Source organism: Gymnogyps californianus, chromosome 9, assembly GCF_018139145.2.
Source record: "Gymnogyps californianus isolate 813 chromosome 9, ASM1813914v2, whole genome shotgun sequence".
Taxonomy (NCBI): Eukaryota; Metazoa; Chordata; class Aves; order Accipitriformes; family Cathartidae; genus Gymnogyps; species Gymnogyps californianus.
Genome location: NC_059479.1, coordinates 18360503 through 18381490, shown reverse-complemented (window position 1 = coordinate 18381490; position 20988 = coordinate 18360503). Strand labels below are relative to the sequence as shown.

General features: G+C 38.0%; 1 protein-coding gene across 1 annotated transcript in view; it reads left to right on the top strand.

Annotated features, from left to right (window-relative positions):
- THOC2 (THO complex subunit 2) overlaps window positions 1-15822 on the top strand; it is a 56120-nt gene extending 40298 nt beyond the window's left edge. Inside the window, exons 26-39 of the mRNA XM_050901535.1 lie at window positions 530-658; window positions 1192-1323; window positions 1405-1589; window positions 2348-2532; window positions 2835-2937; window positions 3326-3762; window positions 4647-4705; window positions 6217-6252; window positions 10541-10678; window positions 11028-11097; window positions 11172-11329; window positions 11996-12072; window positions 12173-12220; window positions 14973-15822. Of these exons, the coding sequence (XP_050757492.1) occupies window positions 530-658; window positions 1192-1323; window positions 1405-1589; window positions 2348-2532; window positions 2835-2937; window positions 3326-3762; window positions 4647-4705; window positions 6217-6252; window positions 10541-10678; window positions 11028-11097; window positions 11172-11329; window positions 11996-12072; window positions 12173-12200 (1737 nt within the window). The 3' untranslated portion in view covers window positions 12201-12220; window positions 14973-15822. The remainder of the gene's footprint in view (window positions 1-529; window positions 659-1191; window positions 1324-1404; window positions 1590-2347; window positions 2533-2834; window positions 2938-3325; window positions 3763-4646; window positions 4706-6216; window positions 6253-10540; window positions 10679-11027; window positions 11098-11171; window positions 11330-11995; window positions 12073-12172; window positions 12221-14972) is intronic.
- The last annotated feature ends 5166 nt before the right edge of the window (window positions 15823-20988 follow it).

Sequence of the window (20988 nt, the reverse complement as noted above, 5' to 3'; positions counted from 1 at the left end):
GTTCAGGCTGTTCTCACTGTTCATATAGCCATTCTTTTTCTTCTGTGGAGGAAGAAGGTGGAGAACATAGATGGAAGAATCTTGCAGGATGCATTCAGCTCCAACACAGTCCATGTTCTAGGTGACAAAAGTAGGCAACTGCATGAGCCCTATCTGATGAACCTGTGCAGGCCAGGAAAAAAATCCTTTTGCATCCACTTGGCTAGGTATTTACTTCTACCTGCTCAAATAAATTATTAATTTGAAAACAAAACAGTTATATGCCAATGAAGACACAGTTTAACTATGGAAAACTGTGTGTCAGCAGTAGCTATATGCAGTGCTTAGATTCTGGGCTAAATGTGAAGGATCAGCAGTTGGGTAATAAAGTCTTGAAAACAAACTGAGAATATTTTCTGAGAGATCTCCTTTATATTTAGAAACCAGCGTAACAGTGGTTTAAATGAGAGAAATTTGAAATTCTTGTTGGTTCTTGTTCCTTTTGTAATTCAGTAAAGTCATTGTAACTTTTTATTACTGCTATTCACAGGTTTTCTCTGATATTATATATACAGTTGCAAGTTGCACTGAAAATGAAGCTAGTAGATATGGCAGGTTTTTATGCTGTATGCTGGAGACTGTGACTAGATGGCACAGTGACAGAGTCATATATGAAAAGGTATGTGAAGTTAAGTGACAAGTTTGGTCATGAGAATATATAATGGCCACTTGTGTAATTCAGCCCAATAAAAATGGATTTAGTGAAATCGTTAGATTTAAAAACACTGTGTGATTGAATTTTTCCGATGGTGTAATCTTAGAATTGAGTTTCTGTAATTCATGTAGTTTTAATAGAAGTAATTTTGTATAGTGTCAAAAAATATAGTGGCTAAAAAAAAAAATCTTACATTTCTTATTTTCTTTTAGCTTGTCTTGAAGATAATTTAGGGAGCATATGGAAACTCTCACAATACTCCTTGCAAAAGCTAGTTAAATTATGAATAATCTTTTCTCTCACCGACAACTCGGATTTCAACATAAATAAGCTTTTAAAAAAAAAAGTATGCGTGTAAGTCTTGTAAAGCGTGATCATGTCTTAGTCTTTAGCAGAATCAGTGAAAAATCGCTTCAGTTATCATACTAACTTTTGCAGAATTACTGGTTTTATGCTTCCTGAAAAAAAAATTTTTTTTTTCTTTTATGCGCATGTAGGAATGTGGCAACTATCCAGGCTTCCTAACTATATTACGGGCAACTGGATTTGATGGTGGAAATAAAGCTGATCAATTGGATTATGAGAATTTTAGACATGTGGTACACAAATGGCACTATAAATTAACTAAGGTAAGTAAAGATGCCGAAAAACTTAGTTTTTGGAAGCTTTAATAAAAAAACCAACTTCATTAGATTTAATTTGTGTTCTAGGCTTCTGTGCACTGCCTTGAAACAGGTGAATACACACATATCAGAAATATCCTGATTGTGCTGACGAAAATCCTTCCGTGGTATCCAAAAGTGCTGAACCTGGGCCAAGCCTTGGAAAGAAGAGTACATAAGATATGTCAGGAAGAGAAAGAGAAGAGACCTGATCTATATGCATTGGCTATGGGGTAACAACACCTTACTTTAAGAAAGTGGTTAAAAGTGGATCATGAAAAGCTTCTAAAGACTCGGAACTGTTACAGTCCTAACATTTGATTTTTGCCTTATCACAGAAGATTTCACTATCCTGCATCTCAGGGCTGGCAGTGTGAATGAAGCTTTCATTTTGTGCTGGATGATCGCTAATTTCCTTTACAAGACTCTAGTAAAGCGCTTTAAATAGTAAAGATTTCCACTCACAAGAGCATAGCTTAATTTTAGAGAAATAGTATAGCAGCAAGTAGATAGGAGGGAGAGTAAAATGAAGACAGCCAAGGCCTATTGATGCAAGACTGCTTAGATTTTGGAAGTTTATATGATTCTAAAATGCTAAACTAACATGCTTAGTTATGTTTTACATTTTTCTGTGATGAATGCAGAATCATCCACGTATGCTTGAGGGCCAATTCAGGTTGCCCTAACAGTTTTAAGATTTGTCAGTAGGCTGTTTCTTCTGTGTGTTTGGCAGGTGTGTGTGGTGGTGGTGGTGGTGAAAGAGAGTGTGGAGGTAGGGCGGCTTCTGTGCCTAGTGGTTGGTTGGTTGGTTTGTTTGTTGTTTTGGTTTTTTTCTTTTGAGCCCATCAATCAAGGGGGAAGAAACTGCATATCAGTTGGGAAAAACTGTGAAATAAATACCAGATGAACTGTTAGATTAGATCCTCATTTAAAATTCAAGCCGTGTTTTGCTTTATGTTTGTGCATATTTAACAATCTGTGCGACTTGCAGCTATTCTGGGCAGTTGAAAAGTAGGAAGCCTTTCATGATACCTGAAAATGAATTCCACCACAAAGACCCACCTGCCAGGAATGCTGTAGCTGCAACAGTACAAAATGGGCCAGGTGGTGCTGGGATGCCTACATCTCTCACAATAAATACAGTTAGACTGGAAGAAGGCACTACTGAGGAGACTGGTAAACAAACCTATGATTATTTTTTTTTTTTAAGTAGAATTCTTCTGACGTTATACACTACTCTCAAAATTTGGCTCATTAAACTGAAAAGAAAAAGTCTAAATGCGATGCTAAATAGGGTCAGTGTGTGTTCTTTATTTTAATTGGTTTTGGGAGAGGGTGTTCTGCATTTATTTACCTATTTTAACTGTTAGCTGCACATGATCTTACATGAATATGCTTAGGTACTTGTTTTATTTTAACCAGTAGGATGTATATTAACTTGTTGAAATAAAGCTGTTCACTTTTTTTTTTTAAAACAGATAAACTAAAGGAGAAGTCTCAGGGTGTGGTGAAAGTTATTAATAAAGCTGTCAATGCTACACCGAAGGTGACAACAAGCAATGGAAACAGTGCTTCTAATAGGTGAGAAAAACTACTCTTTGATATTTGCTCTTTTCTTCCTTCCAAACCATAGAATTATACTGGAAATTGACCTGCCTTTTCTTTTTTACTTTCAGGTTCCATATAAATTGTTTCCATTTCTTCAAAGTTTAGTAAATGAGATTATTTCTGCCAAAATGTACAGCTGTGCTGATCTGACACTTGTTAAATGCATTCCATTTTAGCTAAATAAAGATAAAACAAATGAGAACATTTCCTTGTTGCTGTTCTGATAGAGAGACAGCAAATCTGAAATCTGACAGTGACTGCTTCAGGACGTTCTATCAAACCATCAGAAGTAAAACTTTTGTGATAAAATTAGAGCTGGTTTTGTATGCATGCTAATTGGCCTTTTTATTTTTTGATGCAGCAAAATTATTAAAGAGAAAGATGATAAAGAAAAAAGTGGGAAGGAAAAAGATAAAGAAAAAAAAGACAAGACTCCAGCTGCCATTCCAGAGATGAAGGCACTTGGGAAGGATGGGAAAGATAAACCGAAGGAAGAACGGGCAAACAAAGATGATAAAGCAAGAGAGATCAAGGAGAAAACGCCAAAATCTGACAAGGAGAAGGAAAAAGTCAAGAAAGAAGAAAAAGCTTCAAAAGAAGAAAAATCCAAGACAGTTGTTACCATCATTGAGTCAAAGTCAACTGCAGAAAAGGAGAGAGAAAAGGAGCCGTCCAGAGAAAGAGATGTAGCGAAGGAAATGAAATCCAAGGAAAATGCTAAAGGAGTAGAAAAGGTGCCAGTAGCTGGGTCCTTGAAGTCACCTGTTCCCCGATCAGAAACATCAGAATCTGAAAGGGGTAAGTTTGCATATTTAATTTCTGTTCTTGTCTAGAAAAATAGAATGTGTCACTGAAAAACCACTGAATGTCAAAAAATGCTAGAGATGGTGAGAAAGAATTGCTACATAATAGCTAGCATTTTGGCATTGGCTATTAAATACAGTTAGTGCCTAAAGTAGGTAGTCAGGATACCTCCAAAAGGTGAACTGTGTGAATGTGTGAACTTCACATGTCTTCAGCGAGTGCTCATTTTCATAAAGCCTATCGTTTTTAGTATAAGTCTAAATGTTCTTTTATTAAAATGTATTTGTATAACTGTGGCCTTGCAAGTTTTGCAAAAATTAAACGCAAAAACCTCAAGAGTGTACTCTGAGAGTTTCATCATAACCTTTGAATTGAAAGAAAACGGGGGATGTGGAAGATGTAGGCCTTTGTCCTTAAGTAGGACACAGTAAGCTTTATCAGTTCCTCCTTATATTAAGGGTTAACAAATCTTTAATGTTGGTATTTTAAGTTCTTATAATGTGAGGCTGATGTTGAGTTTTACACTTGCACTGCTTAAGGCAAACCAAGTAAAGGAGAGTTGTAGTGCTTTTCATTGGGTTCACCTTTTCAGGGTCTTCATAGCAACTCTGAAATTCAGATACAGACTTACATAAAATGGAAGTTTGAAATGAGCATAATTTTGCAGCAGTTTGTTCACATTACACTTTTCCTGCAAACTTTCATGAAGAGGGTCAAGGCATGCTGGTAACTCTAGATAGCTTGAGAAAAACAAAATTTACATAGTGGTAAAACTTGAATTCTAGCTTAAATTATTTTGGTACTTTAGAAGGCCATATTATTAGATTATCCTCTTCTAAATGTGTTCTAATAATGCTATTGTTCTTTTCTTTCCTCAGAACAAAAACGCCGCAAAGTTGATACACATTCTTCTCCGTCACATTCCTCAACAGTAAAGGTTAGTATAGCCTGAGGAAGGCAGCACCCATGTTAGGCTCACAAGTTTGGGATGCCAATGTTCGACTTCCTTCAAGTTTTGTGCCAAGTATACACTGGAACCACTGGAGGTTTTATGTTGCATTAGAAAATGCATTCCTTTTCTTTATTGGCGGACTGTCTTTTTTTTCTATAAAAATATTTTTAATTAACCAAAATAATGCTTCAAGGACCTAGCACAAATTTTGTAAATAGTGTTTGGAAATTGCAAGAGAATTTTTACACAGAAGTGCCTCATTGTTTTAAGCAGTCAGTTTTTTTGGAGTGCAATGGTAGCTACAAGCAAACGAGTCTTTGCAGCAGAGTGGAGCATATTTTTCTGCACTTCTATTGAAGAATCTATAGCACTGAAGATTCCTGGATGATACGGGATGTACGATACCTCTGAATTCATCAGGCTTCTTGATGAGCATCATACCGATATGTGCCTTCTAAGGAGGAGTCTTGAAAGGAGTTCCATTTTAAAGTCTCCTTGGTGATCAGTTCTCCTGTAGTTGTGTATATTCAGTGCGCATGCAGCTTCTGTTGTACCTTCCCTTCGAGGTTTGTTTATTTCCAATGGGTTCCCACCATGTTGAGCCCTGCGTTACGATAAAACCAGATGTGGCAACCAAGCCTACTACCCAGCAAAGAGAAACCCCAAGCATTCAAGCGCAGCACAAAACCATGGGCGTAGCCTACTTGAAGACTCAGGGTAGCCATTCCTTGCTCCATATTTATTTTATTTCTAAACCATCTATGTTCATGGAATCTTTGAATTTGCAGTACGTTGAACATTTAAAACTGTAAGTTACTAATACTTCATCAAGAGCGCTGTGATGGATTATGTGGGCCTTTACACTTCACCATCTTACCAACAAGCTTTTCTTTTTTTCTGGTTTTTCAAAGAGTACATCTTTTTCTATGTAAGATTTACTTGAAAGATTTAGGCTTATTTTGGAGAACTCAAATAGCTGTTACTAGTTTTGAGGAAGCAGGTGACAGTGATAACTACTCAAAATGACAAAGTTTTTCTTGCCTGTTTTTTGTAAATGGCAATGTAAAGTCATTCTAGAGTGACTTCTACCACATTTAACTGAAAGTGGAGAAGATACAGGTTTAAAAACATTTTAAACCTGTTTCACCTGTGGTTCAGCTGTATTTAGAGTTCAGACTTATTTTTTCTTTATATTTTGTCTTGGTGGGAGTGTTTTCACTGTTTTATGAAGAATTAGATATAAACATGTTTTGTAGTTTACTTAATAATTGGGTCTAGAGAATAGATATGACTGTCTCCTTTTTTTTTTCCTCTCCTTCTTTCTTTTTAAAAAATATTTCAGTTCCTAGCTTTACTCAGTGTACAGTATTAACATAAGATTTATTCCAGAAGGAGTAGCTGTTTTTTGTTTCAAGGGTACGGCCATGCTTCCCAAAGTTCCTCTGGTTTCTGAAAACTATTCCAGCTTACGTGTCATCTCCATTCATTTTCTACAGGACAACCTCAACGAACTCAAGGACTCTTCAGCAAAGGTTTGAATCTTTTAGACACCACCAAAGTTTACTTTCATGTTTTGTTGCAGAGAGAACTTAACTTTTCATCTTGTGGCAAACCCCATCAGAAAATTCAAATTCCATTCCTGTAAATGCTAGTGTAGTAATGGAGGGATTTTTTCAGTCTGCTATATAGAACCTCTGTACAGGAGAGATGGATAGTTATGTGGAAGCAACATAACGAAAATCCCCTGAATTTACCATTCTGTCAATATTTTTAAGAGATTTTATGGCTCAGTATCTTTTCTGGTCCTCTCTGAAACTTGCAAATTTATAGAAATGTCCTTATGATTAAGCCATTTATTTGGCTGAAGAGGTAATAGAATAGTTAAAATAGTTCTTAGAATAGTTCTTTTTTTGATACCCATTAAAAAACAGTAGTTATTTAAAACCAAAAATATTTGAGACATCTCTGGAATATCCGTACTCTTTACCCTTACTACTGTTGTATTGATGTTTTAGTGCTATAGTACTATATTTCTAAGCATCACAGACAACCTTCTAAATTATCACCTTGGTGCGTTTGCTTCCTGTAAACGCAATTCAGATTCAGTGTCTTATGAGAATGTATGTTAAAGAGTGCTTTCAAGAGTTCATAGAATCATAGAATACCAGGTTGGAAGGGACCTCAAGGATCATCTGGTCCAACCTTTCTTGGCAAAAGCGCGGTCTAGACAAGATGGCCCAGCACCCTATCCAGCTGAGTCTTAAAACTGTCCGATATTGAGGAATCCACCACTTCCCTGGGGAGGTTATCCAATGGCTGATTGTTCTCATTGTGAAAAATTGTCCTTTTGTGTCCAGTTGGAATCTCCCCAGTGTAACTTGTGCCCATTACCCCTTGTCTTTTCCATGTGACCCCTTGTAAAAAGGGAGTCTCCATCTTCTTTGTAGCCACCCTTTAAATACCGAACGTGGTGATAAGGTCTCCCCTAAGCCTTCTTTTCTCAAGGCTGAGCAAACCCAATTCTCTCAGCCTTTCCTCATATGGCAGGCTTCCCAGTCCTTTGATCATCTTTGTGGCCCTTCTCTGGACTGTCTCCGCCTATCCACATCTTTTTTGTATAGCGGGGACCAAAACGGAACATGGTATTCCAGGTGTGGCCTGACAAGCACTGAGTAGAGTGGGATATGAGTTGAATGATCTTTTGGAATATTGTATTTTAGATATTCTGCAACTATTCTGTTGCTTCTTTTGAACTCAACCACTTGCATAATGAGTCACAAATACTGTAAACTTGCTAATGTATTAGGGTATGTGGCTAATAGGAAATGGATCAAATCTTCTAAAGTTGCTGTTAAGATTTTTGATTACGCAGTCAGTATCAATGTGTAACTAAATAGCACAAATGTTGATCACTTGGAAAATGCTGACCATCTGCACTTTCTGGATAATTTACAGGCTTAGGATTACTTGTATTCACTTAATTTAAAAATGCATAATGGATTATCACTTCCTATTCTATATTTACACTGCTGTTTTACTTGTAGCTCTCTTTGTATAAATGAAGTGTTCAGAACACTTTATGTGTTTGAATTCAAAATAGCTCTGATTTTATAATGGACACTTGCAGATGGGCTTTTTAATTGAATCTTTCCAGTACCAACCATACTTACTTATAGGGAGAGTGTATATAGGAAACATCCTTTGATTCTTACAATTGATGAAATTACAGTGTCTATAGATTGAATCCATATACTTTCAAAAAATGATTTATAAATCATTGTCATGATATCTTGTATATTTAAGTTTTTTGAAGTTAGAAAACTATAATACTTGTGTTGAGCTCACATCTGTCTGAAGTGTGGTAGATGGTAGTCTATATAATCTCGCTTTTCCCTCCCTTACTGTATTAGTCAAGGTTCAACTGGTTAACTGAAACTTCACTCAAGTTTTCATTAGTTAAGCTAAATTTTTATTTAAAACTATTTATTTTACTTATTAGCACATTGATGTGGTAATCAAGCAGACAGTGGAGCCATTTGTAATTAAATTATCAACGAACAGCTTTATTTTTCTAGTCAATTTGAAAAGTTAGATATTAGAATTAACTATGATGTGTTTGTATAGACTTAGCTGGAAGTGTGTTGCAGTTGTGTGACTTTCATGGATTTATTGTTTGTTAAATACTCAGGGGATGGGGGGTGTCCAACCCTTTCCTTCCTCTTCTAAATGCTGTGTTCTGTTCTTTCTCACTTAATGAACTAATTTTCATTCTTCAGTGCCATTCTAACAGACTTAAGGCACTTCTTGACAATGTTCCCTATACATGGTGTAAGACAAGTTAAATGCTCTTCTTTACTGCCGTGTATTTGTTTGGGGGAAGGATGGGATATTCAGAAGCCTGTAAGATGAGTTCAGCTTCCACTGAAAGTTAGTAGAAGTCTAGTGCTGTTGTATGCTTACAGGCTTTCCTTATTCCTGACTTCGCCCAATTTCTGGGGCCAGACCATTGAAATGTTGGTTTACATTGCAGGTTATAAAATAAATGGTGCCAGACTTGAGTTAGGTTTGTGTTTATTCTTGCTTTGGCCTTTGCCCAAGTTACACGACATGCAACAGTGCCCAAAATTTGATGTGGTTTCAGTTAGCAGCATTTCTGCAAGCAAGTTGATAAAGCCTGATGAGCTAAATCCAGCCTTTTCTTGTAAAGGGGGGTGGGAGGGATGCAGTTTTCCAGAACTCTGCATTGGGATGGTAGAAGAACAGTGGAATCTGTTGTGACCAACCATGTGAACTTAAGAAGTGGAATAGGAGAAAGCAGAGCTATGTGTTGGCTTTCTCACATGGAAAGCATCTCTGGGAGACAACTGAACGGGGCTGCATAGAAAAAACATTTGCAAGTTGCTGTTAAAAGTTGACAGCAAAAAAGGGAGCAAGGATAAATTTACTTGTGGAATGGCAATGTAGGAAATGGAACAAGAAAAAGAGGAGTGAGGGAAAAGAGCAGCAGGAAAAGTATCTAGTGAAAGGAGTATTGAAGGTTCAGTCTCTGGCGTAGGAGGATAATAAAATTCCAGTTAAGTAATAAAAGGAAAAGAGACCTAACATTGTCAGTGTGCCTTTTAACATAGGACCAGTAACATCAAGTTTTGGTAAGTTAAACATTTACCAGAACTGGAGAAGACAGGATTAATTTAATTAAAAGAATAAAATTACTTGAAACAATATTTGGTTTGGTTCAAGTGATTTCTAGATTGTTCTAAACTAATCTTCCACTTACCTCTTTCTTTGGTGTCCTTTTAAGTAAGATGTCTCTCTAAAAAGAAATACAGAGAACATTTTAATTAAAAGATATTAATTTTTTTCCCAAATAAAATGGATAGCTTATGGAACTGGGGAAAGATTAAAGTATACTGATGTAAATCTGCATGTTGCTGTAACTTAAGTATCTAAAATACCAGGGAAAGGTGTTTTTAATTTAAAATGTGCTCTTATTGGTAGTTTATGAAAAATAGTTCTTAGAAAGGTCTAACTATATAATTGTATTTAAGAAGACAGAATTAGTTACTGTAATGCATTGGTATTTATATAATACATGTGCTACCTTATGTATATACACAGTAGCATTTAAACTTCGTCAAGTGTTGTACTTGACATTACTGTGACTTATTTTCTGTTATCCTCCCCTGCGAGCCCAGTTCATATTAAAAATATTCAGCTTTGTGAAATTAGTATGTTTTACAGACCCCATCAAAATTAGTTAGAAGAGAGAGTGGAATAACAATCTAGAACACATTACAGAGCAAAACCAATTCTTTGCTATGTTCGACTGCTTTTATCATTTGAAGCTTAGCCTTAAGGTGGAGTTTTGTATTACTTTAGATGAAAAAACACGTTATTCCAAGTATTGGCTTAAATACTTTGTGGATTAAGATTATTCTTCAAAAATTAATTAGAACCTGTTTAAGCAGCTGATTCCATTCATTCATTCCAGGCAAGATTGCAAGTGTTGAGTCCAGGAATGTGCATATCCTGTTTTAATAGTACTGCTATCAATACTGGTGAACAACGTTGAGTGTATTTAATATAAGCGTTTCAGTTAAGAGAAAGTGTTCCTGAATTTCCAGTGTTGAGAAAACAAAGCTATAGGTTAAATTATAGATGACAAGTTTGAAAGTGTCTTCAATCACTTTTTTATTGCTAGTAAAGTATTAATGTTTAATTTTGCTCTTCGAGCTAGATCTGTTACGTTAGAGTAAGACTTTTTATTTACACATCTAGGAATACATATTAATATTTGGTGATATTGCCTTAATTTAACAGCACTACATTAACCACACTACTCCAACACTGTCCAAGAGTAAGGAGAGAGAAGTGGACAAGAAAGATTTGGACAAGTCAAGGGAAAGATCCAGAGAGAGAGAGAAGAAAGATGAAAAGGACAGGAAAGATCGAAAAAGGGTTGGTGAAATTTTTATGAACTAGTTTAGAAAGTTGATATATACTTGGAAAGCTTTCTGTTCAAAGTCATCGCAGTAATAATTGGTTGTACAGCCTATCCAAGCAGAAGTGATCCATATCAGGGTTGTTTCTCTTTTGTTCTGTTACTTTTTCAAAGGTCGGTTTACAGTAACGTGTTCAAAACTTTTTCCCTTCAAAACCGATCTCAAGAAACTTTACACAAGATGTAATAACTCAGTTACATTTTAAGTATTCAAAAATTAGTTCTCCAAAGTAACATTATAAGCAGGTGCTACTTCAGGAGTATGTTTTAATTTGCTAACATCTGCGTAATTGTATTTGGTGCCAGGATCATTCAAACAGTGACCGAGAGGTACCACAGGATTCAACTAAACGACGCAAAGAGGAAAATGGGACAAGTACGTATCTTATTTTGTGTGTGTGTATTAGGCTTTTACTTGTTGTGAGTTACAACTTTCTGTTGTGTTTTTAGCTGGTTCTTCAAAACATAGTAAAAGTGAAAGTCCTTCTGATTCCCCTCGCTTAAATGAAAAGGAGAAGGAGAAGAACAAATCAAAATCTTCAGGAAAAGAGAAAGGTGATTCGATTAAAGCAGAAAAGATGGAGAAGAGCTCCTCTGGTAGCAAAAAGGTAAAATAAGCTATTCTCATTTTGTTGATTTGATTTTGTTGTTGTTGTAGTTGTTGACAGAACAAGCCGATTCTTTTTTCCTAAATTTTATTGCTCCTTTATGGGCTAAATTAAAAAGATACGCTGTGAATGTGTAGGAAAACACGTCTGGAAATTCTGGTATCTTGTGGCTCTAAATATTTCAGCAGTTACTCCTGGCAGGCTAAATTGGAGGAATAGTTCATTTTGGCAGTAGCCAGGAAAATTCAGAACTTATACTTTAGGTTTTGAATAATCTAGAATATTTACAGACTGGTTTGCTGAGCAAATATGTGAAAGCAAGGTTAATTTACATATAAACTAGTCTGCTTGTATTCCGATTTTTCAAGTGCATGTGTCAGCACAGCTTTTTTTTTTTTTGTGAAAACAGATAAGTATGTTGTAGTCATATTTGTAAAACACCAAACAATAGATCCCAGTTGTAACTCTTCAGTGATAGCGGTTATCGTAGAACTGTAAGACAAAGTTAGAATAATCTCAGAAATCATAGAAGCCGATTACTGTCATTCTGACTGATTTTTTTTTTTAGCTGTGGCCAGTTATAACTTTAAATGTGTATAATCCTTCTAATCAAACTGTACAATGTATATTATAATAAACTATTTCCCATATGTGTGTTTTTTAAAGGAATCAAGACATGATAAAGAAAAAACAGAAAAGAAAGAAAAACGGGACAGCACTGGAGGGAAAGAAGAAAAGAAACAATATCCTTTTACACATTAACATTTCAGAAAAATACAGAAAATTAGCTTCCTTTTATTATATGTAGTAAAATACATTTTTTTTCCTTAACGTTGAATCTACTCATAAATCTTCAGACAAGCACAGATAATGAAGATTGTTCCAGTCAAGGTAAAAAATTTTATGATTTACTCTGTTTGACTTGATATCTCATGTGGCTCCTTTTGACTGGTACAGGATATACAAACAAAACAGCCTGAGTGTGAAAGGGCTGAAATTACCCAGGGTGGGGTTTTGGGTTTTTTTGGTTGTTTGGGGGGGATTTTTTGGGGGTGGTTGTTCTTTTGCTTGTTTGTTGTGGTTTAATTCTATCCCAGGGGAAAAAACTTTCCCCATCATCAGTATAGAGATTGTATAGATGCTCAAGTTTTTTTGGCCAAAAAACCCCAAAAGAGTGGGGTGGGGGGGTTAGTAGTGTTTGGTGTATGTTTGGCACTTTTTCCGAGAAATGTTGCCATACAGTTTTAGGGGTTCGAGGGTGGGTTTTTTCTCCTATTTGCATCTAGCCATTTTAATAGTCTCTGAATGTTTCATTCTCAGTTATTTGGGAAGGAAAGTGCCCCAATGAACTTAAAATTAGTTCACCTGACGTACCCAACTTGAGTCACACATTGCTACCAATCTTTCTACATAAAGCACTGGACAATTTTACATTTTAAAAAGTGTATATGTTGGGTAAACATGAAAATAACTGGTAGTATTCAACAAATATCAAAGAATATGGCTTCTTGCTCTCTGTTCACAAATTGTCCAAGTGCTTTATAATTCTTATGCTTGTTCTCTATTTAGAATTGATGAATTGTTTCTGTTAAAACTTTGTTTGTAGATTCTGTGAGCACTTAAATGCAGAAATGAAGTAGAAACAATTTTTTTATTCAGTCACACATTTTTCACAGTTTGAGATTATTTGCTTTCATAGAGTAATATTGTTCTGACTACGGAACAACGTATAAGGCAGGCAGAGTTTTCCTTTTTATCAGACAAACTGATACTGTTACGGAGGGGCAAGACAACATTTTTAAATGCACAAGTCCTTCTTTGTCTCAGATTTTGAAGAAGGATTGATGAGGCTGAAAATTTGTCTTGTTTTCATGACTGTCTTGACTGGTCTAGAAAGTGATGCTATCTTTCACAAACACCATTTGTTGTGAATTCCATTTAAAGATACGGGGCGGGTGGGAAATCTTTTTACTGTAAGGGTGGTCAGAAACTGTAACAGTTTGCCCAGAGAGGTGGCGGAGCTGCCATCCATAGAGTATTCAAAACCTAACTTGGCAGGCCACAGCCCTGAGCAACCTGCTCCAGTTAATTCTGCTTTTTGAGCAAGGGTGTTGGAAGGGACCTCTGAAGACTGTCCAGTCCATCCTCATTGTTTTTGAAATTCAGTTACATGGGTATCATGTTTGAGAATACTTAAGGTGATATTATATGGCAAAACTTACTGGAGAGATTTATTGGCTGTGGACTCTCAAATTAACATTGCTCCTTGTAGTGGCTGTACTTGCTTTAGGTGTCAGAGAAAGACCATGACATAGTCCCAAGTTCTTCTGTTTGCCTCTGTCTAAAACAACAGAGACCCAATCTGAAAGGTGTAAATGCTTTGATGTTGGGAGTTCTTTTCCAAGAGGCCTAAGGATTATAGAATGGCTTGTATAAATAACACTTACAAAGGAGTGTTTTGATGAGGGTCCAACAAAACAAACAAAAAAATCTGAATTCTGGAATCTTCCAATCATCCGGAAACGTTCTCTGAAAAAAGTCTCCACACGTGGATTGTGGCCTCAGAGAGCAAAGAGGGGATTATTGGAGAAAGGGTCTCAAGAGTTTCATTTGGTGACATTGCTCGTTCAGTCACTGAAGCTGAGGGCAAATGTGTGGAGGGGTTTTGGGTAACAAAGCTCACGCTGATACCATGTGCTCTTTGGAGGGTGTTGGCAGAAAAAAGGGTAGGAGATTAGATTATTGCTTCTTAGTACTATTTGTTTTATCTTCTTGAAATAATAGAAGATGCTTCTGTGAATAGCTTCCAAACTGAAAATTATGAGCACTCTTTGGAAGGAATTTCATGGAATTTTTTTTGACTCTTTGTCCTTCATAGCCATTATTGTCTGATCACTGTGGATGGATCCCAGGGTTTTTTTCCCATTTCTTTAAATGTTACTTTTGGGGAAAAAAAAAAGGCAGTCTTGGTAGGTGAAGTTCACTACTGAGGACTTGCAGCTGCTTTAATAATAAAATGTGAAGTTTTATCTTGACCAGCAATTCAATATAAAGTGAGGATTGTCATCAATTAAAAAAGCACAACTGTGGTTTTATGACTACATCATGATTTAAGCAGCAGGTGCTTAGGTAAATGTCAGTTGCACAGTAAAATTCACATCCAGCTATGTAATGGGCTAAACTGGAGCATCTGGCCTGGAAAACTGTTTATGTAGTGAAATATGAAAAAAGGCTTTTTATAGCAACACGGTTGTGGAATCTAATCCTGTGCTCCTGTTTGTTAAATCTTTTATAACGTTCTTCCTAACGTACAACACCTGATTGACTGCATTTATTTCTTGCCTAATTTAGAGATAGTAACATTTTGAGGGGCTTGTACTTCTAAAACAGTTTTTACCTTCACAAGTGACTACTTGTTTCTTATTTGTATCTTTAAATCAGTGTTTCGCTACTTACAATGCAGTGCTCACATTAATATAGTTCTTGCTGTGGATTAAACTAGAGTTAGGGAATGAATGGCTGATGAAAATAGTTTTATTTTCCCCCTCATTCTTTGAATCGTGAATGGAATAAAATGCTGAGTTGTGAGATCAGTATTCATTTGAACAACAGCTAATTGCAGTTATGTATGCCTTTGTTGCAGGTGAGATTGAAATGGGAAGATATCCAGCTGTGACCAGAAATGTATTTTCCAGAGTATAGATTGCACAGAAATTTGTGAATGAAGAGGACCCATCTGCATCTCCTTAAATTATTCAGTTCTCTGCTTTATTTCCCCATGCTGAGGATTTAATTGTTGAGTTGTACATTACTGTATTTTAACTTGTTGCTTAGTTTCTTACACATTTATTTTCAGTACCTGGCTGAAAGTGTTACCTATTCCATATTTTAGCACAATGTGCTGCAAACAAACAGTTGCCATAGTGCAAATGAGGTTTCATGTGTACAGAGTTCCACTTTAGGTTGTCGAAAATACTGCCTGAGTTTAGTAATTCTTTCAATCTGAAATGCATTCTTTTAGATGTTTGAAAACCACAAATAAACAGTTATTGAACCTTTTTGGATTTACCTCATTTAAACTCAGTTTTTATTTATTACTTGGCCTGTTTTTAATATCAGTGACTAAAAAAAAGTCAAGTGGGAGCACTGTTTTCATGCAATGCTTAGGGATTATTTGTATATTGTGTACAACGTTGACTTGTTTAAAGAAACAAAGAATGAGCCCTGTTCCTTCCATCCCAACCTAAACCTGTGCTCAGTTGTCCCTTGCCACACCTTTTGTTTGTCATGTTGTTTTTAGACTGATTGGAAATGCTCTCTTCAAAACTGAAATAAATGAAATTTCAATTACAGCTACAGGAGCTTTGTATTGCTGAACTTTAGTCTGAAAAGTTTCACAATGACATTTTTAAAAAAAAAAAAAAAAGAATTTTTTTATCTGCTGAATTCTACCAGTGTAACCTTTTTTCTAAATAAACAATAGTTTTCTCAATGGGTCGTAAATCATTCTGTGTGTGGTCACTTTATTGCTTTTTGTATTGTTAAGGAAATTTGATATTAGTTGGAATTGCGGGAGAGTGTTTCCTGTCTTTGCTTATGAGCCCTCTGTACCTGCTCGCTGATGAGATGCAAAGGGTTGGTTACGTAGTGCGGTGCCTACTGCAAAGTGACAGATGTGTTACGCTTCTCCAGCGGTTTTGAGAAGCTCAGGGTTTGCCTTCCTGCATTCACTCAAGTTTACATCTTTCTCTCGAAGCATTTGTCCTTCATCCAAAGCTCATTAAAAGCTCTGGCACTTTTTTCCCCCATTTCTAATTTAGTCAAATTAGACTGACTTAGAGTGTCTTGAAAATGTCTTCGTTTAGTTTGACCAGTTTAGTTTCATGCCTGACAAAAAGGGGACTCTGCCCGGCTTCTGACATAGCATGGTAGGTCACTTCGGTGAAGCTGCCATCGTTCACCTGGGTAAGAAATCTTCAGGTCTGGAAGGCTTTAGGTTGCATTCATGACTAATTTCCACCCCTGCCGCACCCCCAAAGGTGTGGACTTCCTTCAGTAAAAATGATCACTAGGTTTTTTTAAACTAGAAAATGTGGGTTGTGAAAGAATACCCGTTTGTGTTCTTTGGAGAAGGGGAGATTCCAGTGTCTTGTCTAGAGACTTTGTTTGCTATTTAGTGATTAAAAAGGTATGATGAGAAGCTGAGCTTTTTTGGCCTGGGCACAGCAGTTTAAATACCCAATGAACAGGTATTCACCAAAAAGCAGGAGCTGCTGTTACAGCTGGATTCTTGTTCAGTTTTGGAGATGGTGCATCTCTTGTGCTCTTTCTCTACAGTCAGTTCTCACTCCAGGGACTGCAGGACTGATTGAACCTTCAAGTGAGTTTGCTCCCTTGTTTGCTGTGAGAGAGACGGCTTTCTGCAAAGCCCGGCTAAGTCCTCCTTTGCCTCTGCAGTCAGCAGGTATGATAGAAGGAGAAGTGGTGAGCTGGAGGGGGAGCGAAAACTTCCCCTTTTGGTGCCATTTACGTATCAAATCAGTTGAATTGTAATATCAGACTGCACCAAGTAGTTCTTCTTCAGCCTTTGTGTTTACTGTATCTTCTGTCTCCCTTTTTAAATTCAAATTCTGCTCCTCATCCATTTGGTAAGGATCTGCTTTCTTTTCAAAATCGATGCAATAAAACTGTGCCGGGGTGTGGAGGAGAGGATCTGATGCCAGTGGGAGGCGTTTCACAGTATTAAGACTGAAATACTAGCCGAACTGTAAAACCTTACAGCCTTGGTCCTCATGCAGCTTCAGACGATTGTGAGCAGAAGTAGTGAGAGCTGTCACAGCTGCTGCCCAAAGGCTGGAGGGAAGTTTTCCTCTGTTTTTAAGGCACAGCAAATGCAAAGCTAATCATAGTCCCTTAAATTTGAATAATTATTTTAAAAGATGAAGTCATGCAAGTTAAGGATCAGTTTCTTGGAGGAGGTGTGGTATCTAAGTAGCTTGAAAGATTTTAAGTGTTGTAAAGTGGTGATCTTCATAACAAAGACTGAGATTTCTTGTAGGTACAAATTCTCCCAGGACTGTAATGTATTCCAGTCCCTATAAAACTGGAATTATTACATAAAGGAGTGTGTTCTCATTTTTTCAGTATCTCTAACAGGAAAGGATGATCATGTTTTTTGAGGTTACACTTTCAGATTGACAAGCAGAAAATTGATTCTGCCTGTTGGAGTGCTGTGGTTTGTATTACTACCATCAGCGCGCCGTACTGGTCTCTGTTGCCTTAATTCTGCTTACCTCTGCTAAGCACTACAGTTGTAGCAGCAGTGATTCCCATAAACACTTTTTGTTGGCCATGTCTTCCCAGAAGGATGTTCATTGATGCTGATTAGTGAAATTGATACAAATCCACTTAAGTTTACACGGGGAGGTCAGTCCTTATTGAACAGGCTTGGCAAATGGGGCTTGCTCACGGGGAAGCGTATAAAATACAACTCTGTCAGAGCAAACTAATTTTTAATGATTTTTCTGAGAAACATGCTTGATAGATTTAAATGTTCAATATTCTGTTTATGTGAACTTTTAAAATAAAAGCGCACAAGGAAATAAGGGTGACATTAAAAACTTAAATCCTATTTTAAATGGTAAGTTAACAGCTATATGCTGTGTTTAAACAACACTGTTTTGCGCTATATGGAGTGTCACGCCTGTATTGCTTTTTCCTGCTCTGCTCTCCCCTTTGTCCAAAAAAAATCATGTATGAAGAGCTCGAGTTTCTGAGGGTCATTTCTTTGTCGAGGAACTACCTTTGGTGACAGACAGGAGTCTGTCTGTACATCGTCAGCAGATCAAGCTGAGGCAGGCAGTGTGGTTTGGCTCGAGAGTCGGTGTTTCTGTGGAGCTCGATCAGTGTTTGGTCGAATTTGCCTATAATGACTATTTTAAAATAGTAAAATGTGTAAGGTACATTCTGTGCTAAACTGATAGTGTGTTTAACAGTATTGAGCCTAATAAAACATCATGAATTAGTTGTTTTAACGTGGTTAAAACAACTGATGGCTCACAAAGTATGTGACAAACAATGGGGAAAATGTTATGCTGTCAGCATAACAACCTTTTAAATAACTGCAATATAGCAATTTTTTGCTCCTTCGAGAATTTTGTTTCTATGTCTAAAAACACGTTTAACATGCCCCTGTCTGTTCCTGAAGCGATGAGCCTGGGCGTTTTCAGAGGTGACGGGGATCTGAGCTATTGCCGTGCCTGAGGGCCTGATACTGTTGACACTAAAGTAGATGATGGGACTGAGAGGAGATGGAGCATGTGCCTGCTTAAAATTACTGCCTTGTGAGGAGTTGTAACTTGACAGATTTTTAATTGTGGAAGATGATCTTGGCCTACAGGTACTGTCCACAAAGCAAATTAATTTGTTTTATTCCCAGGAGTGTTTGGAAATAGATTTTTTTTTTTGCATGGATTCAACATTAACAAACACAAACCTATAGCTAATAGAATGTTTGCTGACTATAATGATAAAAACCTAACCTTTTTGTATCGAGTATTAGTACTATTAAACACAGAAGCTTGTCGGTTTTGGGGTTTTGGTTTGTTGGTTTGTGGGTTTGGGTTTTTTAAATATAATCCAGAGAAAGGGAACTTGAACCAAAATTTGAGCATCCCTGGTGCTCTGTGAAGGTCAGTTTGTGTCTTCAGTAATCTGGGATTTGGGACAGAGGGCTGTCATCTTGGTGGCTGCATTTGGAAGTACTGCATATTAAGAAATTGTAGTGCTTACAGACTTGATCAGTAAAACTCTTCTGATTAGCTTTGTCCTTATTAATTAGAGGTTATTTCTGAATGAATCGGAGCAAGATTACAAACCCTTGTCCCGCAGTGCAAGACAGACACAAACAAATCGGGAAGGGAATCATGTAAGAGTTACCCGGCTAATTAGAGGTGAGGAAGAATTACTGAAAAGGAGAGTAACCAAGCTAAATATTCAGGCACTTTTAATTAACTCATTAGGGCAGTCTAAAATGAAATACTTCCATCAAAGTCACTCTAGTTCGTGGGATTTACTGGAGTGAGAATGAGATGAGGCTTTGGCTGGTTGACCTTGCGCATGGCAGCCAGCTGGGGCTGCAGCAGCTGGGCTCCCCCGGGGAGCTGCCGGGGCGCAGGGCTGTCACACCGAGATGGGGTTAAGCTGGGCAAAGAAAAAGGTCACCCTGGGGTCCCTGAATATAGCATAATCACCAAACAAAACAGGAGACTGTCAGGCCAGACACGTAAATGTGAGTTGAAATAATCATTTAAAATTCAGCTTCGAGGAACCACATACCTGCCCTGGCAGGAGGGTTCATCTGTTGCCTGCAATGCCTGCTGACATGGCAGAAGCAGCATGGAGCTTGCATGGGCCCCGTGAGCAGCGGTGGGAGAGGAGAAGGGATGCGGGATGCTTACACTGACCCTGTTCCTGGTGTGGTGAGTGCAGAGATACACCAGCAGCGAACTGCAGCAGTCAGAAGGAAATTACTAAACTTTGTGAAAGCACATGCTGTAGCTGGGATAACTCAGCTGTGTTCTGCAATGTCCTGATTTCCTGAGAGGGGCCATAGGAACAGTCTCTCACCATGTTCATGCCTATGGGAGGGTTTTCTCCCCCGAGAAAACTTTCCAAAAGAAAGCTGGTCCTCCTTCCCTGTGTGGGTCTCTGCAGGGACTCAGCCACGTGTGTGGAGACATCAGCAAGGGTTTAGGGGTGTTTGGCGATGGGAGCTGTATATAGAGTACAGCTCACGGCGAGGAAGAAGGCCAGAGACCTTGAGTGGGAATAGGGGAGTCAGTGAGTCCCAGAGGGCTGGGGAAAGCATGGAAAGAAGGGGACTGTTTCCAGAGCTGGCATGGCTGTGAGCACCACTGGCATGCTCATTGACCCTATTGACTAAATTTGAGGGGGTTGTAGGGAAGAACAGACAGGGCCGGACTGGTGGCCGGGCAAGCTGGAGGGCAGCCCTGGCAGTGCACCCTGCCTGGGTCCTGGCCCAGGGCCTGGGGGAAAACCTGGTACAAAGCATCTGTTAATTAAGCCCTGGTGCTGGTGTCGCCTGTCTGATGTGATATTCTAATTGCTCTGTGTAATCTGCAGCATCTGTGATTGATAGGCCACAGCTTCAGCTATTTTATAATAGGTTATTTTGCCTGAATATGGCAAAAGTCCCTTGTTTAAAGTGCAGGGGAATATTAAGTAAATACCATTTATATTTATTTGCCTCAGATCAAACTGTGGCTCTTACATTAATTTTGTAGGTTTTTGGTAATTAGCCTGCTCAGCCCATATTTGGAATTCAAATCCAATATTTGTTGAAAAGCTTTGAACGATATTAAAATCTGCTCCCTGAGCACACAGCAAACACCTCTCCCTTTCAGAAAATGCCAGCCCTGCCTGAAAGCTGTCACGGCAGCAGGGGTGGGAAAGAGCTGGTCAAACGGAGACGGGCTTAAACGGGTGCAAAACCAGGGCTGCTGTTGAGCTACAAGGGGCTGGGCTGGCTGGGACCCGCCTTTCCTATGGGATCCTGCTGGGCTCGGAGCTCTTCCAGCGGGGGACGTGTGCTGGGCTCCGGCTGGGTGAGGCTGGGGAGAACCCTCAGCTTCCCCACA